General features: G+C 35.6%; 2 protein-coding genes across 2 annotated transcripts; one reads left to right on the top strand and one right to left on the bottom strand.

The window, feature by feature from the left end:
- The first annotated feature begins 489 nt into the window (after positions 1 to 489).
- On the top strand, positions 490 to 12,926 carry RNL (RNAligase). Its single transcript, XM_088508728.1, has 27 exons — positions 490 to 879; positions 1,232 to 1,699; positions 1,786 to 1,836; positions 1,953 to 2,035; positions 2,307 to 2,406; positions 3,148 to 3,226; positions 3,652 to 3,775; positions 4,398 to 4,504; positions 5,077 to 5,205; positions 5,541 to 5,605; positions 5,892 to 6,056; positions 6,167 to 6,327; positions 6,452 to 6,483; positions 6,717 to 6,880; positions 6,989 to 7,068; positions 7,787 to 7,852; positions 7,960 to 8,249; positions 8,595 to 8,702; positions 9,120 to 9,217; positions 9,832 to 9,892; positions 10,249 to 10,325; positions 10,440 to 10,511; positions 10,584 to 10,660; positions 10,974 to 11,054; positions 11,616 to 11,718; positions 11,862 to 12,020; positions 12,194 to 12,926. Exons 1-27 carry the CDS (start codon positions 748 to 750, stop codon positions 12,581 to 12,583), a joined length of 3,522 nt encoding a protein of 1,173 aa, XP_088364854.1. The 5' UTR covers positions 490 to 747; the 3' UTR covers positions 12,584 to 12,926.
- Positions 12,895 to 16,232, bottom strand: LOC107629181 (exonuclease V-like protein). Its single transcript, XM_016331899.3, has 7 exons — positions 15,601 to 16,232; positions 15,189 to 15,293; positions 14,966 to 15,087; positions 14,113 to 14,262; positions 13,847 to 14,018; positions 13,523 to 13,599; positions 12,895 to 13,411 (listed from the first exon to the last, which is right to left on the bottom strand). Exons 1-7 carry the CDS (start codon positions 16,012 to 16,014, stop codon positions 13,138 to 13,140), a joined length of 1,314 nt encoding a protein of 437 aa, XP_016187385.1. The 5' UTR covers positions 16,015 to 16,232; the 3' UTR covers positions 12,895 to 13,137.
- Between the last annotated feature and the right edge of the window lie 322 nt (positions 16,233 to 16,554).

Raw genomic sequence — 16,554 nt, 5'->3', positions numbered from 1 at the left:
AGGATGAGATGGTGATATTGATGATGATCATGATGATGGTAAGATGGAGGAAGAGGAAGAAGACAAAAGTGGAAGAAGAGGCAAAAGAAGAAGAACCACAAAATTACAAAAATGTAAATACGCACGCGTATATAAATTTAACTTAATTGGACATAGTTAAAAAAAACTTGATTATCTAATATTTCTGTAAATATTTTTAGAATTGATTGAACTTGATTTTAATTGAATTGGAAATTACTTACAAATATTTATATTTGGATTGCAATTTAATCGGAACTAATTATGATTTTTGTCGTTTTATCTCTTATTTATATCACAAGCCGTTTCAATTAATCAGACAATATTATTATTCAATTACATTGTTTATGTTGTTGTTGTAGTAAAAATAAAATAGCTAATTTTTTTTTCAGTAAATCAATATTAAGTTCTTAAATTTAATCCTAAAAAGGTTGAAATCTATGAGTAAAAATAATTGTAAAGAAAGAAAAAGGGAAAGGAAAAAAAAAAAAAAAAAAGAAGAGAGAGAAAAGGGACTTTAACTCCTGAAGAAGGGGTTTAAGGCATATAGACATGGGAGCTGTGAGACTGTGGAACCTAAAACCCACGTTACTTGGTTGGCGTTCGTTTACTGGGTCGCATCTGGAGTGTGCGTTTTTCACTCTCTTCCTCCTCCCTTCTCCCATTTCCTTACATTACACCTCACACCCTCTCTCACTTATTTTATTTATAACCGTCTCACTCACTTGAATGTCGGCACCGCAGAGGCTTCTCTGCACTCTCTCTTCCAGAACCTTCCTCTTACTTCCATTTTCCCATCCCTACAGAACTCTCGCTTCTCCTCCTTCTCCTTTCTCACTCATCCCAATGCCTCGCAATCAGGTACTCACTTTACGACCTTTTGATTTCGTTTTAATTTTCATCTTACCTGCTTTCGCGCGAATCGGATTCTCGTTTCTTAACTCACCTCAAAGTAGTTAGTTATTTATAACTGATTAACTGTCGTTTTGATTTTCATCTTACCTGCTTTCGCGCGAATCGGATTATCGTTTGTTAATTCACCTCAAAGTAGTTAGTTAGTTATAACTGATTAACTGTCGTGTTTGAAGCTCGAATTTATAGAATACTGTTCCGATTCTCGATCGGAGCTAGCTTGGAACTTCGAAACGCGCTAGATTTTGAAGTGATTGATTGATTAATTGAGTGAGTGAGAGATTGTTCATTTTTTGTGCAGCGGAGGGGACAACAATGGAAGGAGAAACCGAAACGCGAAGGGGAATTATCGGCTGCGGCTGCGGCTGGGGGAGGTGCAATTACTTCTTCTGCTTCAGCTGGAACAGTTACTAACGGCCTTGCCGGATTGCGTATTGCTGAAAGCGGGGCGGCGAAAACCAGTGTTGGAGCTGGTGTCCAAGATAGGAAGGTGATTTGGAAACCGAAATCTTATGGAACTGCGAGTGGAGTCGCAACTGCCGAAGCTGAAATGGCTGGTAAAGGTGCAGCTGATGCTGATGCTGCTGCTGCTGCTGCAGGGGCTGAAGCTGTTGTGGCTTCGCCCAAAACGAGTGGTAGTCCCAGTTTGAGCAAGTTGTTTAGCGGTAATTTGTTGGAGAAATTTACTGTGGACAACTCCACATACTCGCAGGCGCAAATCAGAGCTACTTTCTACCCAAAATTCGAGAATGAGAAGTCAGATCAAGAGGTTTGATCATGTGCTTTGTAAACAATTCAGTGTACGTTTAGTTCTGAAAATATTGCTTATATTATAGTTGTTCTATTTGCCTGTAGATAAGGATAAGAATGATTGAGATGGTAGCTAAAGGTTTGGCTACGTTAGAGGTATGTTTGTTGTGCTTTAAATTTTTGTGTTGGTTGGGAAATTGTTGAATGGTGTGATTTTTATGATTTTATTGATTTTCATTGGTGGAGTTAATCTTGTTGTCCTGCATGTGCAGGTTTCTCTCAAACACTCTGGTTCTCTTTTTATGTATGCGGGTCATGAAGGTGGAGCTTATGCGAAAAATAGTTTTGGAAATATGTATGTTTGTGACAGATTATGTATATTTTGGAATTTTTTGTTTCCTTATTTACCTTATGCTCGTTGTTTTTTTCTTGAATAGTAGTCATGCAGCAACGTGGATAATGGTCATGCCTTAGGGCATGATAGTTTTTCATTCATAAATAAATAATTTGCTAGGAGTACATTCCCTTGGCCTCCATTTCTCCCTCTACTCATATCCCTTTGTTATGCTTTCTTTATGCGGTTAATATTTTTATTTATGGTTCATTGCTCTTTTCCATTGTTGCAGATATACTGCTGTTGGTGTATTTGTACTTGGGCGGATGTTTCGCGAGGCTTGGGGAGCTGCGGCTTCTAAAAAACAAGCTGAATTTAATGATTTTCTTGAGGTAATTTTGGAAATTAGTATAAAATTGAATAGCATCTGGGCTTTGTGGTAGTGGCAAACATGTTTGGAAATGCAATGATTATCAAGCATGGAATTAGAAAGAAAATGCAGTATCCCCCCCCCCCCCCCTTTTTTTTTTTTTTCAGTTTTTGCATTTTTCTTAAGTTTATTCCATTAAAACATTTCCATGGATGCTTAATTTATTAGGTTAAGAATTGTTGTATTTTCTGTTCCAAACACTGGGCCACTTTGTGCAAATTAAGAGCTTTTTATCTGAAAAAATTCAGGCTGCATGTCCTTGTGTAATTTGTACTGTTTGAGCATAGATACCTTAGTTTGATATTGTTAATTGCTAACTATCTGCTGAACCCACTTTGCTCTTTCATTTTTGGGTAGTATGTATACTAATTTACAATTGTTTGCAGAATTAATTATGCAGTGATTTACTAATGATTTGCGTACAAATAATGTGATGGTCTTGAAACATGTGGATGACTTCATTTTCTGTTTTTCTTATTTTAAAAAAAATCAATATCTTCCCAGTTGTGTTTCTTTTTCATAATTCAATTCATTTTGTGATCTCTCTTGTTGTGCATGCACTTTTCAGTTCATGTGGTTGTTAATTATATTCACCATGTGTAGATAAGTTGATAATGATACCAATCTAGGATTGTATTGCTACTTTTATTTAATCTCTAGTTTAAGTCATGCTTAAAACTGTCATTATTATCTTCTTTTCCAGAGAAACCACATGTGCATATCAATGGAACTTGTAACTGCTGTTCTTGGTGATCATGGACAGCGTCCCCGAGAAGATTATGGTATGAACAGTTATTTTTTGGTTCATTCAAGAAACTCAATGTTAACTAATGTTCTACACACAAGATCAAAGCTTCATGGTCATGGAAATCATTACAAATTTGTCATGTTAATTCTTTGTTTCATATATATATAGAGAGAGAGAGAGAGCAAGGTTTGGTCTACATCTTCCTTAGATCTTTTATTAAGTTATTTCTGATCCACAACCTTGACTATTAAAACAATTGAAAGGTACATGGGTCACTGTTTTCCCCAGTATCTGGAGTTGAGAAAGCAATGAAGTTTTCCACAGAAGTGTATGAGTTAATTCTTACATGGAAACAACAAATGCATCCAACTCAAATGATTCCAAGATTTACTCCATGTGGAGTTTTGCGTAACATTCTTTTGTATCTTAACTTCATTGTTATTGTCTTTTTCTGAACAGCGGTAGTTACAGCAGTTACTGAATTGGGCAATGGAAAGCCAAGGTTCTATTCAACTCCTGAAATAATTGCTTTCTGCAGAAAATGGCGCCTACCTACAAATCATGTGTGGCTGTTTTCAACAAGGTGAACATTCAGGATCTTTTTTCTTTTACATTAAGAAAATAAATAGAGGATGTATATTGCTTAGCATATCATAAATGACTCAAATATTATATTTCTTTCGAATCCAGTTTCCGACTTTGGAGTTGCACTTTAATTCTGGATCATTTCTACTTAAATATGTTTAAATTGAACACCTTTTGTTTTTTGAATCCATAGTTTTATGTGTTTATATGGTATATTAGGTGTTTTCTTATTTTATTTAGGAAGTTGCAGAGGAATTTTGAATTTTAACTGAAAGAAACTGTTTGATTCATTTACTGTCTGGGTTCATCTATCACGATTACCTTATTGTTATAAGGAATGGTGGTACACGAGTTCCCTACGATCCCTATCTCGCTTCCTTTGATTGATTTTCTTATTTTGATGGATATACTTCATTTTTTGGGTAAATTACATTGACATCCCTTAACGGGTACTTAGTGTAATATTTATAAGGGTGGTCAATGTTATTTTAATAAATACAAGGGTTCGAGCTATTTTATTTCAACACATACATGTTGACTTGGACCTTAATATTATCTGTTTTGAGGTTTTTGTGGACAAGCCAATTGAATTTCACTTTCATTTCTTTATGTAAACATAGGAAATCAGCATCATCCTTCTTTGCTGCCTATGATGCTTTATGTGAGGAGGGTACTGCAACACCGGTATGCAAGGCTCTTGATGAAATTGCAGATATATCTGTACCAGGTTAAGATTAGCACAATTCATTTTACTTGATCTTCGTGCCCTATGCTTGACAGTGTCATACACAAAAGTGTTCTATATTTCTATCTTTTCTTGTTATTTCATACATGAAAATGTTCTATCTGAAGACAAAGTATTTGGTTAAAAGCCATTTTCAAATGATGATTTAAAAGAATATGTTTTGCACAATGGAGAAATATATAACATCTCCGAAAGCAATAATATTACATGCACACTTGGTGCCATAATTCAACTTTGCTTACTTCTTACCATGATCATCGTCTCTCACTTCTGCATCCACCATAGTCGACCAAGATATTTTTGAAGTAAACTTTTGGTGATGTAGCAAGGAATATATTCGACACTGAATTGAATTTCTATCTATCTATGAACTTTGAACTTTTTAATGTTTCAAATGGATCAAGTATATAGTTTATAGTTTTGTTCTATGTTATTTCCTTTTCATTCCACCTGAGATATGTTTATTTTGACATTTTGTTTTCATCTGCTGCTGCTGGTTGTTGTTGTTGTTGTTATTGTAAAATTCATTGCTATATCTATTTTCATAAATGTAGGTTCAAAAGACCATATAAAGGCCCAAGGTGAAATTCTGGAGGGTCTCGTAGCTCGTCTTGTGAGTCATGATAGTCCAAATCATATGAAGAAAATTTTGAAAGAATACCCTTTTCCACCTGCTGATGGAGGTATGATCAGTGGTTCTCTCTATATATTGTGTGCTAGCTGCTGTACCGCATCTTATGCCTTGTTATTTTATTGGTATTATGCTCGTTAGTTGAGGAAAGAGAATTAGATATGCCAAGGCTTAGGATCATTGAGTAATCCCTTTTATGCATAGTACCAATATTTGATCAAGAGTACCTGAAAATTGGATTTGGGTTATGCAAATGGAACCCTTTTTTTCTGTGATAATGACTTAAACCCTTTTCTTGCTAAAAGCGTACCTTTTTGCTCCTCCTAATTGTTAGTTGAAGTTCAAAGAAAGTTGAAATAGCATATAATTTTTTCCATTCTCCTTCAGATGCCCTTGATTTGGGACCAAGTCTAAGGGAAATTTGTGCTGCAAATAGGTCTGATGAAAAACAGGTACAGCATAAATACATCTTGATTTGAATTCATTCTATTGTAATTCTTGAGGTGGATTTGGATCTGGGTCATCAGTTTATGATACCATCTTGTCAAGCTAGGAGTGTAAAAAAACTAGGCAACAGTGGGATGGAACCCTATTTGAGACCCAATGCAGGATATGTGGTTCCACATTCACCCTGTTCTTGCTATTTGTTAAATGACAAGTTCATTCATGAAAGGATCCAAATCCAGATGGATTTTTAAGTAAATGAATTGACTATTGTGTTTTGTTATTCTTCTACAGCAAATAAAAGCTCTTCTTGAGGGTGTTGGTAGTTCTTTTTGTCCCGACTACTCGGATTGGTTTGGGATCGGTGCTACTGATTCTCATTCAAGAAATGCAGACCGATCTGTTCTTTCAAAGTTTTTGCAAACCAATCCTGCAGACTATTCAACTAAAAAGTTGCAGGTCAGTACATCCTTAAATCGTATAGTTACACATGGAAATTTGTTAATTATGACAAACTGTACTAAATCGTTCAGTTCATAGTTATACCTTTCTTTTTAAATTTGAGTCAGGAAGTTGTCCGGTTGATGAGGGAAAAACGCTTCCCCGCTGCATTCAAATGTTATCATAACTTCCATAAAGTTGATGACATATCAAGTGACAATCTTTTCTACAAAATGGTCATTCATGTACACAGTGACTCAGCTTTCAGGAGATACCAGAAAGAAATGAGGTCCCATTTCAATCTGATTTATTGTTGAATGCTCAGCTTATTAATTTTCTAGAGAGCCTTCTATTATCTTGCAAATTAAATTTTACTTGATAACTTCTGAGCTGCAAATGTTTGGCACTTTCAGGCATAAACCTGGATTATGGCCACTATATCGAGGTAAATGCTTTTTTCCTTTTAATCTATCTATTCATTTATTCTGAGATTTGCAAGCTAATGATTCTGACTCACTTGTGGTCAATTGTTGATTGTCTTATTCACATGTGGTGGTTCTTGCTAGTCTCACGTTTCAAAAGTTGCATTTGATATGTGTATAATTGTTTATAAACAAATATATGCTGCTTGTTATTATCATTTCGTCACAGCTCTCTAAGAACTTAACGTATGCCCAGGATTCTTTGTTGATATCAATTTATTCAAGGCAAACAAGGAGAGAACCACTGAAATTTCAAAGAATAATAGTACAAGTGAAAGTGCTAGTGATAGCTCTGAGAAAGAAGAATTAGCTGATGAAGATGCAAACTTAATGGTCAAATTGAAATTTCTTACGTATAAGGTATGGATTAGTGCTTGAACTTGATTTTTTTATGTATTTGTATTATTTATGAGGAAGAATTCATTTTGTTATTGTAACTTTCTATCTTATTTTACCTCTCCTCCTTAGTTGCGAACATTTCTCATTCGAAATGGCTTGTCAATTCTGTTTAAAGAAGGTCCAGGTGCTTACAAGGCTTATTACCTAAGGTAAGTTTAACGGGGCTTGTATTTGACAGCTGAAACTATATTATAGTTTGCTTTCATATATTTTGATGGAAATTTAAGGACACATAATTGTATTGCATAGTTTATTTTTAAATGCATGTTCCAAGTTAATGTACATTTTCACATCTGAGCATCTTTTTCACCATCAGTTAGGTTGCAAAAACATGAATGCCATAGAAATGATCTTTATGGTCTAGGAAGTATATTAAGCATGAATTGTTGCTTCATAAGAAGGTTTCTTTAATAACTCTTCAAAATGGTACCACATGGCATGCACATAAGGACTTTAGCGGATAAACTTTGATTCTCGACTAGATTCATTTGTAGTATGTGTTACATCGTTAGAAGCGTTTGTGTTCTAAACAAATAACACCCGCAGCCACCCACATACCCAAGCAACTTAATGTGAGACAAATAAACCAAGAAAAAGTAAACCGCCATTAATTCCAAACCTGTGTTATACCCTATCCTTCATCTATGTCCTCCTTCATGACATGTTTTATCAGCATGTTAGTTATTCAGTTCTGGTTCAGTAATTCCAAGGGCATAACCAATTATTTAGCATAATAAACTTGTTATTGAAGATGTAATATTAAAGGATTAGGAATATGTTGGTAATATGTTTATTCTTTTGTCTACGTAGTTTGTAATTTGAACAAATTTTATATTCATCTTATATTTGTTTGCTTTGACATCACAGACAAATGAAAATATGGGGAACCTCCCCAGGAAAGCAGAGAGAACTTAGCAAGATGCTTGATGAATGGTACACCTGCAATTCTAGTCATTTTTCTCTTCTCCTATCTGTTTGTCTATTCTTTGTTTTCCTATTTTGGTTGGTGTAATTGATTAAGATATATTCTCTGCATACAGGGCTGTCTTTATAAGAAGGAAGTATGGAAATAAGCAACTATCATCATCAACTTATCTTAGTGAAGCTGAACCTTTCCTTGAACAATTCGGAAGACGAAGTCCTCTGAACCAGGCTCTAATAGGCTCTGCGGGTAATTTAGTTAGGACTGAAGATTTCTTGGCCATTGTTGAGGAAGGCCAGGACGAAGAAGGTGATCTTGCAGCAGAGCGGGAGTCAGTGTCACCTGGGCCTAGTATCCCAGTTCAAGACACGGTCCCAAAAGCTGATGGGCTGATTGTATTCTTTCCTGGTAATTCTACTTATATGTGAAACCTTCAGCAACGTTAAAATATGTCAAGTTGATGAGTTGGCTGTTTTTCTACTGCATAGGAATCAGTTTCAGCTAGCATTATTGAGTGACTTCTTGGTGTTTTACTGTGATCACAATGAGGATTTTGTTTTAGAATTTTTTAGATGCTAAGCTAGTTTAGGAGAGAGAGTTTATGACAATCTTTTCTAATTGCCTGTGTGTGTAATTCAGGCATAATTGATTTTGTTGTAGGTGAACCCATGATTATTACATTTTTCTTAAGTGTAGTTATGCAGCTTGGTCTTTGTTATTACTTATCTATAAGAGGTTTTCCTTTTCTTCCAGGAATACCTGGTTGTGCTAAGTCTGCCCTTTGCAAAGAATTGCTAAAGGCTAAAGAAGGATTAGGAGATGAGCGGCCAATGCATAGTCTCATGGGTGATATGATAAAAGGTAATATTTCTCCTGTAGGATCTAGAAATGGACAAACGTTGGTTTTTAAATTGTAAAAGTTCTTCCTAATATGATTCAGGTTCATATTATTTCCCTCGCTTAGTTGTTCCTATTTATTGAAGTTGTAAACGATCACTGGGATCATGTGTTAGTCTTGATAGTTAGGTTAAGAAAGTACCTTAGTATGTGGAAATTTCACATATTTGATCATGTGGATTTTCTCCATTGATTATATTTTCTTATGAGACCTAGGTTAAGGTCCTCTTCCCCTCATCAATCATGAAATTTTTGTATATGATCATGTTAAATTTTTACATGAGGGTCCATTCTCTCTTAGCATTGCCTATAATACTTGAATATATATATATTTACCAATCAATTCTTCTCAGATAACTAAATTTTGTGGCTTATCAACAGGAAAATATTGGCAGAAAGTGGCTGAAGAACGCAGAAGGAAACCAAAGTCTATAATGCTTGCTGACAAGAATGCCCCAAATGAAGAAGTTTGGAGATTGGTTGGTTAAGTTATTTCATTGTGGCCTCTTGAAATTATGTTTTCTCTTCCCCACACTTGGTTCCCTCTCGTATCTCTTTCCCTGTTGTTAATAGGATCTCGTTTAGTACTTTTGTGACTGTTCTTCTGTCGATGGTATCATTTTCATATTTAATTGTTTAGTACTTGATCTTGCTTCCATTGGATGTTGTCAATTCATGCAGTGGAAGGGGAGCAAATTAAATTTGAGTTGTGGTTGACATTAAAAATGAAATAAGAAAGAACAATTCAATAATTGGAAACTCATTCCCCCCACTGAATTAAAATCTTTTGTCAGGTGGCCTTTTATTTTCCTTGTGAATGGCCAGGATAGTACCATGTTCCCACACTTCTCTTAGACTAGCAAACAGAAAAAGTAATATGATGGCCATGCATTCTTGTTCATGTTTTGATGAGTTGCCTTTGTGAGGCTTGAATTGATATATATTTTTGTCATGAAATTAGCTTTAGGGAAATCACCTGCTTCTTTTGTTGGTTTAATTTAATTTAATCTACAATGTTTATCATCAATTATGCCTTTCTCTGCATCATATAACTGTTAAAACTCTATATGCATTAACAAAATCAAATATGCAGATAGAAGACATGTGTCGCAGAACCAGGGCATCTGCTGTTCCCATTGTGCCGGATTCCGAAGGTTGGGTTTGTGGTTAATCCTACTTTTTTCTTGACTATATCCGTTAGTGTCTGCTGTATTATATAAGGGCAGCATCTTCTAGCCCAACATAAACCAATTAGGAAGCATTTACTCAATCTTTCTTTGTGTTATACTCGAGTCCAAAGCAACCAGAGTGAACTGAGTATTTATTTGGCTTTTAAACTGTGACTAAAGAATTGGTCGTCAAAAGAATGAGGCTAACAACAAATACTAGGTATGCATTGATCAGAAGCATAGCTGTGGCATACTATGTCTTGGTGATAAAGAACTTGAAATTCTGAAATGAGTTTTAGTTTCTTTCTCGTCTGAATATATCTGTATCTTCGATTCTGCAGGAACTGATACAAATCCATTTTCCCTTGATGCATTAGCTGTTTTCATGTTTCGTGTGCTTCAACGAGTCAATCATCCAGTATATATCCCCTTATTTTTCTGAAATATACAATCCTTCAATTTTCCAGAGGTTTTGTTACCTTCCATCTCTGATTCCCCCCCCCCCCCCCCCCTCTCTTTCAAATTTTTGAAGGGAAATCTGGACAAGGCATCTCCAAATGCTGGCTATGTGCTTCTAATGTTTTATCACCTCTATGAGGGCAAGGTATGATGCTTCTTTTATTTGGACTCCATTTCTAGGTTTTATTAGTTTCTAAACTGATTTTGCCAATGTCAGAGCCGTAAAGAATTTGAGAGTGAATTAATTGAGCGTTTTGGGTCGCTTGTCAAGATGCCACTGTTGAAGCCGGATAGGTACATTTATGTTAATACTTGTGTTAGTACTTCGTAACAATTATATATATGTTCTAATAGCAATTTAACAGCCTGGTAGCATTCATTGTATTCCATCATTGTCTATACTTTTGTTTATTAAAACAACTGACAATTGATTCTCCTCAATTTAAATATTGTTTCCTAGTTCCAAATTGGAATACCTTGATTTATAAATTATAAGAGATAGGTCAAGGTGGAAAATTGTTGACACTTAAAAACATTTAGAATAGATTATATTCATTAATCCTCTTGTCACTATTACTTATTTTGTTATGCTTTCATCTGTCCGTAGGACTCCCCTTCCCGAGGCTTTGCACTCTGTCCTGGAGGAAGGAATTGATCTATATAAGCTTCACACTAAAAGACATGGAAGGTCAGTCTTATAGAATTTTAGTTTGTATACTGTAGAAACTATTACACTATTTTCTGTGTCCAGATTTTGTTTCTTAAATCTTTTTAGAAAACTTGTAGTAAGTAGATGTCAAGATCATTTCAAATTAAATTGAATAGGTTGTAACAACAAATATGATTTACAGAAAAATATATTAGTTAAAAACTGTATCACCTATATTTCAAGGAGCAAAATGTCGACAATAGCCAATAGTAGACATTGAAATTTCAGGAACTTTCTTAGTACCTGAAAATCAATCCCTCTTTAAGATTGGAACCTTTTTGAAGTTGTTCACCCCCTCCCCCTTCTCTTTTTCCTTCTTTCCTTCCTCTTCTTTCTTCTTGTAATTTGATCAACATTGCCATTTCTATGGTGGCCATATAGAACTGTAGTCGAAGTATATGTAATGTCCGTTATCTTGATTGATGACAGGCTTGGTTGATCTGTCTACTAGCCTCTTGTTTACTTTTATTCCTTATCTTCAAAGTTTTTGCTATAAACTGAGAAGTTTATGTAGTCTTGCATTGATCATTATTGTGACAGATTAGAATCTACCAAGGGGTCTTATGCACAGGAATGGACAAAATGGGAGAAACAACTACGAGACATCCTTTCTGGGAATGCTGACTATTTGAATTCAGTTCAGGCTAGTACATCTGGCATTGTTCTTCCTCTATTGTTATACACCCCGCGCATTTTTCTTCGCTGTTATCTCCTTTTCTCATTCAATATAACCAACTATTATCTCCTGGTTTAAGCTGTTATTGCTTTCGCACACAACATCTGCAGGTTCCGTTTGAGTTTGCTGTCCAGCAAGTTCAGGAAGAATTACAGAAGGTTGCCAAGGGTGATTACATACCGCCAGTTACCGAGGAGAGGAAACTTGGAACCATCATTTTTGCTGCCCTCAGTCTACCAGTTACAGAAATTCATGCTGTTCTTAACAATGTAAGGGAAACGTCTGCTCTTCTTGAATTGTGCTCTCTTCAATATATCAATTAATTCTATACTTTTATATACTTTTGGTAGCTACTAGAACTACTTTGTTGGGGAATAAAGTTCACTCCTACGTGTATTTCATCTAGAAAGAATGTTTGATTCTGTAATATCTATGTATGCAGTTAGCCAAGAAGGATCCCAAGATTGAAGCTTTCCTTAAAGACAAGAAATTAGAGAATCTTAATCGTGCTCATTTGACTCTTGCCCACAAGAGAAGTCACGGCATCAAAGCTGTAGCTGACTATGGCCTTTTCCTGCATAAGAAGGTACCAGTGGAGCTTACAGCACTACTCTACTCTGATAAGATGGCTGCATTTGAAGCATTTCCGGGGTCAGTTGAAGGTGAGAAGATAGATTCCAAGAATGAGTGGCCTCATGTTACCGTATGGACTGCTGAAGGCGTTTCTGCCAAAGAGGCCAACATGTTGCCACATTTGCTTGCAGATGGGAAAGCAAATAGGATTGTCTTCAATCCTCCCATCAATATATCCAGCACAATGGAGTTCTTTTGAGCATTCAGTTCCTCATCTACCCTTCCAAATTCCTAAATCCCCATGGCACTAACATCAAGAGATGATGGAAAAAATTTTGTAGGAGCGAGCATTTACTAGAGATATTTGTGTACATATAGGCTTATTACAAGGTGATTTCTGCAATTGAGTGGTGGGGTATTCCCGTCTTGGCTTGTTTCACTTGGTTCTCTTTCATGTTAAGTTATCAATTTATATGTATTTTTTCCAATGGAATATGTGTCTTAGGGTTGGCGTTGCTGTCAGAAGGATTTTTTTGCCCTCTCCTCTCCTACGATGTGTACAAAAAAACGTCAATAAAACATTCATTCGATAGATTCGATATCAGATATACAACCAAAGACAGCACATTGGTGTTTCGTATGCTTTTTAGTGTACCACTATCTCAATCAATTTTCCACTCTATACATGAGAATGATAATTTAGTTGTCAAATAATTAACAGACATGCATACAACAACAAAGCTTGTTGATAAATAAATAAATTAAACAACCTTAACACTAGGCCTAGGCTTATATCATCAGCCTGGTCGAATATTATGAGCTGATTTGAGAAGAAATGTCTTCTCCGTGAGTGACGCAGGTATCATCATTTGAATCTTCCTTTGGTGTCATACTCTCAGCATATCCTTCGCAGTCTCTGGCGAATTGACAGTATCGACATTTCCATCGCTCATCTTCAGGTGCATAGCTTGCCTCTCGTTGTCCATGCCAAAACTCAAGACAACTTTGAATCTGATTCTTTAACCATTCAGAATCATACTCAAATTTATCTTCCGCCAGCAATGACTTATCTTCTTGATACTCATATCTGACATGACGAAAACAAAACCATGTACTCCTTAGAAGAGAGAGAGCATTTTGAAGTCCTTGCCAAAGGGATCAATGAACAATATTGCCAGAGCCATAAATTTGCACTCACCTTAACAGAAGCTGATCATGAGCAGGGGCTAGCATCTTCAAGGTGTTTGTGTAATATCTCAGCATATCATCAAGGGTCTGCATTTTCTCCAAGTAATCAAATTAGGAAAGAAACATATGTAGACCGTAGACGCATGCTTCAATCATTAACCAACTGAAATCACTTCTGTAAAATATTGTGGTATTGTGAAAATGTTTGACAAAGGGTTGGGACTAATGCTTTCATGAAAAACTTGAGAGGTACTTTTCCAATATCAAAACAAACTTTAAGGCTATACTCAAGTAGAGCTTAGTAATTTAATTTGTTCATGATTGAAATACACACCAGATTCTTGTCACTTGCAGATACACAGAAATCGGAGCCAGCAATTGTCACTTGCAGATCTTCGGCAAGAATATGGTGAGGGTTTAAGCTAAAATAAGTGAAAAACTTTCCAGAAGGGAAATCATTGGCGATTGTATTGTCCCACAAGTACTTGTAACACATCAGTTGAAACCTGCCAAATATAACATATAATGATTCAATCAAACGCATTAGGACACAATATCGCATTTGACAGAACAAAATGCATGGCAGAAGATCCAGCATACCTTCCGTTTCTTCGTTGCGCTTCAGAAGGAAGTGTATCTCGAACACGAGTTTTGGTGTCAATTAATATTGGATTATGATGTTCTTTTGTTAATGGCATCTGAATCTCATCAATCACTCCCACCATCCATACATTGCCTATATATGCTATTCTGACAACAGAAGTTAGAAGTTAGAAGTCTCATCATCATCAAAACAAAACACAACAGAATCCCACCAACAACACAAGACTTCTTTAAGTCTCTTCAGTAAATTTTATATTTCTATCAAATGCAAAGTGTTATTACTTATTATTACTGAGCTACGTGTACACCAAAATTAGCCCCCAGTATAAAATACATGTTGGAATACAAATACACATTGAAAATAAATTAAATTACACATGTATTTACACACAAATACATTGGTAGCTTATTTTAGTGATTGATTTTGGTGTACAAATAATATTTTTGTATTATAATAGCATCAAATTGAGTCTTTTACAATATCAAATTTAAGCAAGTATTCCATTTTTTAATAGAAGGGAAGCCTTGGAGAAATGGCTGAGTTATCTCCGTGTGACCTTGTTCAAGCCGTGGAAATAGCCACTGAAATAATCATCTCTGGCTGCCCTTTATGCTTTGGAAAAGTCTAGGGGCCAGCAACTTTGTTAAATTCTGGCCAGCATATAACCAGCAAAGAAAAGTGAGTCATTGGATGAAATCTCACACCAATCTCACACCATTAAAACCATCATTGATGGCTATTTGATAGCTACAAATCACAAAAGTTGTTGGCCCTTAGCATTCCTCTTATGCTTTAATACTAGAATCACACGCTCAACTCCTAACACATTGTGAAGTATCATTAGCTTACATTGGCAGTTCGCGAGTTAACCCTGTAAACAATAATTGATTCACACCATGAATAAAATTAAGAAACTTCAGGGCCCAACCGTCTTCTTTTGTGGCGATCTTCACCGCCACCCGTTTCATAACCTTCACAGCAATACAATGAGTGTTCATAGATATGACAAAATGGTCCAAATGATCATAAAAGTTTACAACATGATATCAATCAATCTAACAATAGTATGTACCTCTTCTTCAAGCTCCACATGTCTAGCAATACCAGCTCTCATTGCCTTGGTGGTCCTCCGGCCACCGCGGGTAAGAGAGAATTCCTTCTGTTTCTCGCACCATTCCTACCTCAACATTCAACACACACACACATGAAATCAGTTATGTCAAATTGCCATCAATAACAAACCAAACTACCAAAGCATTCATACACAAATAATATGAATGAATGCATTCATCAATTAACCAAACGAATATTGGTGTTTCCTTTTTCAGAAAGAAACTGAATTGAGCTGAAAGAAAAAGGGGCTTTTTGCCAATTAGGTAGAAAATACTAACACCGTTTAATCTTTAGCAATTAGCACAATGAAATGAGCACAAATCTCGAACACCCCATTTGAAAAAAATATGAAAAGATTGAAAATTGATTACCGCGGCAGTGAGATCAGTGACGGACAAGCCTCGGCTCCTTCTATATCGGTGGAGAAATGAATCATGGAGCCTTGTTTTCTTGGGCAAGAGGTCTTCAATATCAGGGTGGTTAACATTGCCATTGCCATTGCTAGTTTCAGTTGATAACCTTCGCTTGGCGAGAAGAGTGATTGATTTGATGGAAAGAGCGTTGGTGTGAAGAAGGGGAGAAGGAGGAGAAGGTGAAGAAGAAGAAGATCGAATGGAAGCAGAAAGAGAAAGAGAGCGAGCAGAAGAGGAAGAAGCTAAAGCAAAAGCAGCTTCAATGAGAGCCATTTCTTCATCACTCACGATCTCAATTGGGATATTATTTGTACTTTTATGGTTGTTGTCGTTCACGACACTCAACTCCTCCTCCGAGGATGTCTCGGCCATGTTTGTGTCGTGAGAAAGTTGACCGTTCGAATCGGCGCGGTTTGAGGGCACACCTCGATTTGAAGTGCACCCCACTTACCCTTTCTTTTCTCTTTCTCTCTTCTTCATCAGAAATCAGATATTGAATTCATTGCATATTGCTTTTGCCCCTTTGGTCTTTCTTACTCTATGCTTCAACTTTCAACCTTTTAAGTTCTAAGAAACAAACTTCTTCGACAAACTAACCTTAATAAATTATAGTTATATTATATAGTAGTTGATTGATTTGTAGGCAAGTTAGTATATATGGTAAATAGTTTTAGTTATATTTTTTTTAGAGAGTCATTTTCTTAAAATGGTATTTCTCTCTCTTCTATTTATAAAATATATATTCTTCTTCCTTATAACTTTTAAAAAACTTTCTCTTTAATCCGTTTTAAATTTTTTGTGTTAATTAATGTTAACTTTATCCATTTTTCAAAAAAAAAATAAATTATTTTTTATAAAAATATCTTTTAACAAAAATTTTATTTTTTATCATTAAATTTTACTTACCAAAAT

Source organism: Arachis ipaensis, chromosome B3 (genome assembly GCF_059453495.1).
Source record: "Arachis ipaensis isolate K30076 ecotype BB chromosome B3, ASM5945349v1, whole genome shotgun sequence".
NCBI lineage: Eukaryota > Viridiplantae > Streptophyta > Magnoliopsida > Fabales > Fabaceae > Arachis > Arachis ipaensis.
The sequence above is the reverse complement of the archived record's forward strand: the minus strand, read 5'-3'. Positions and strand labels throughout refer to the sequence as shown.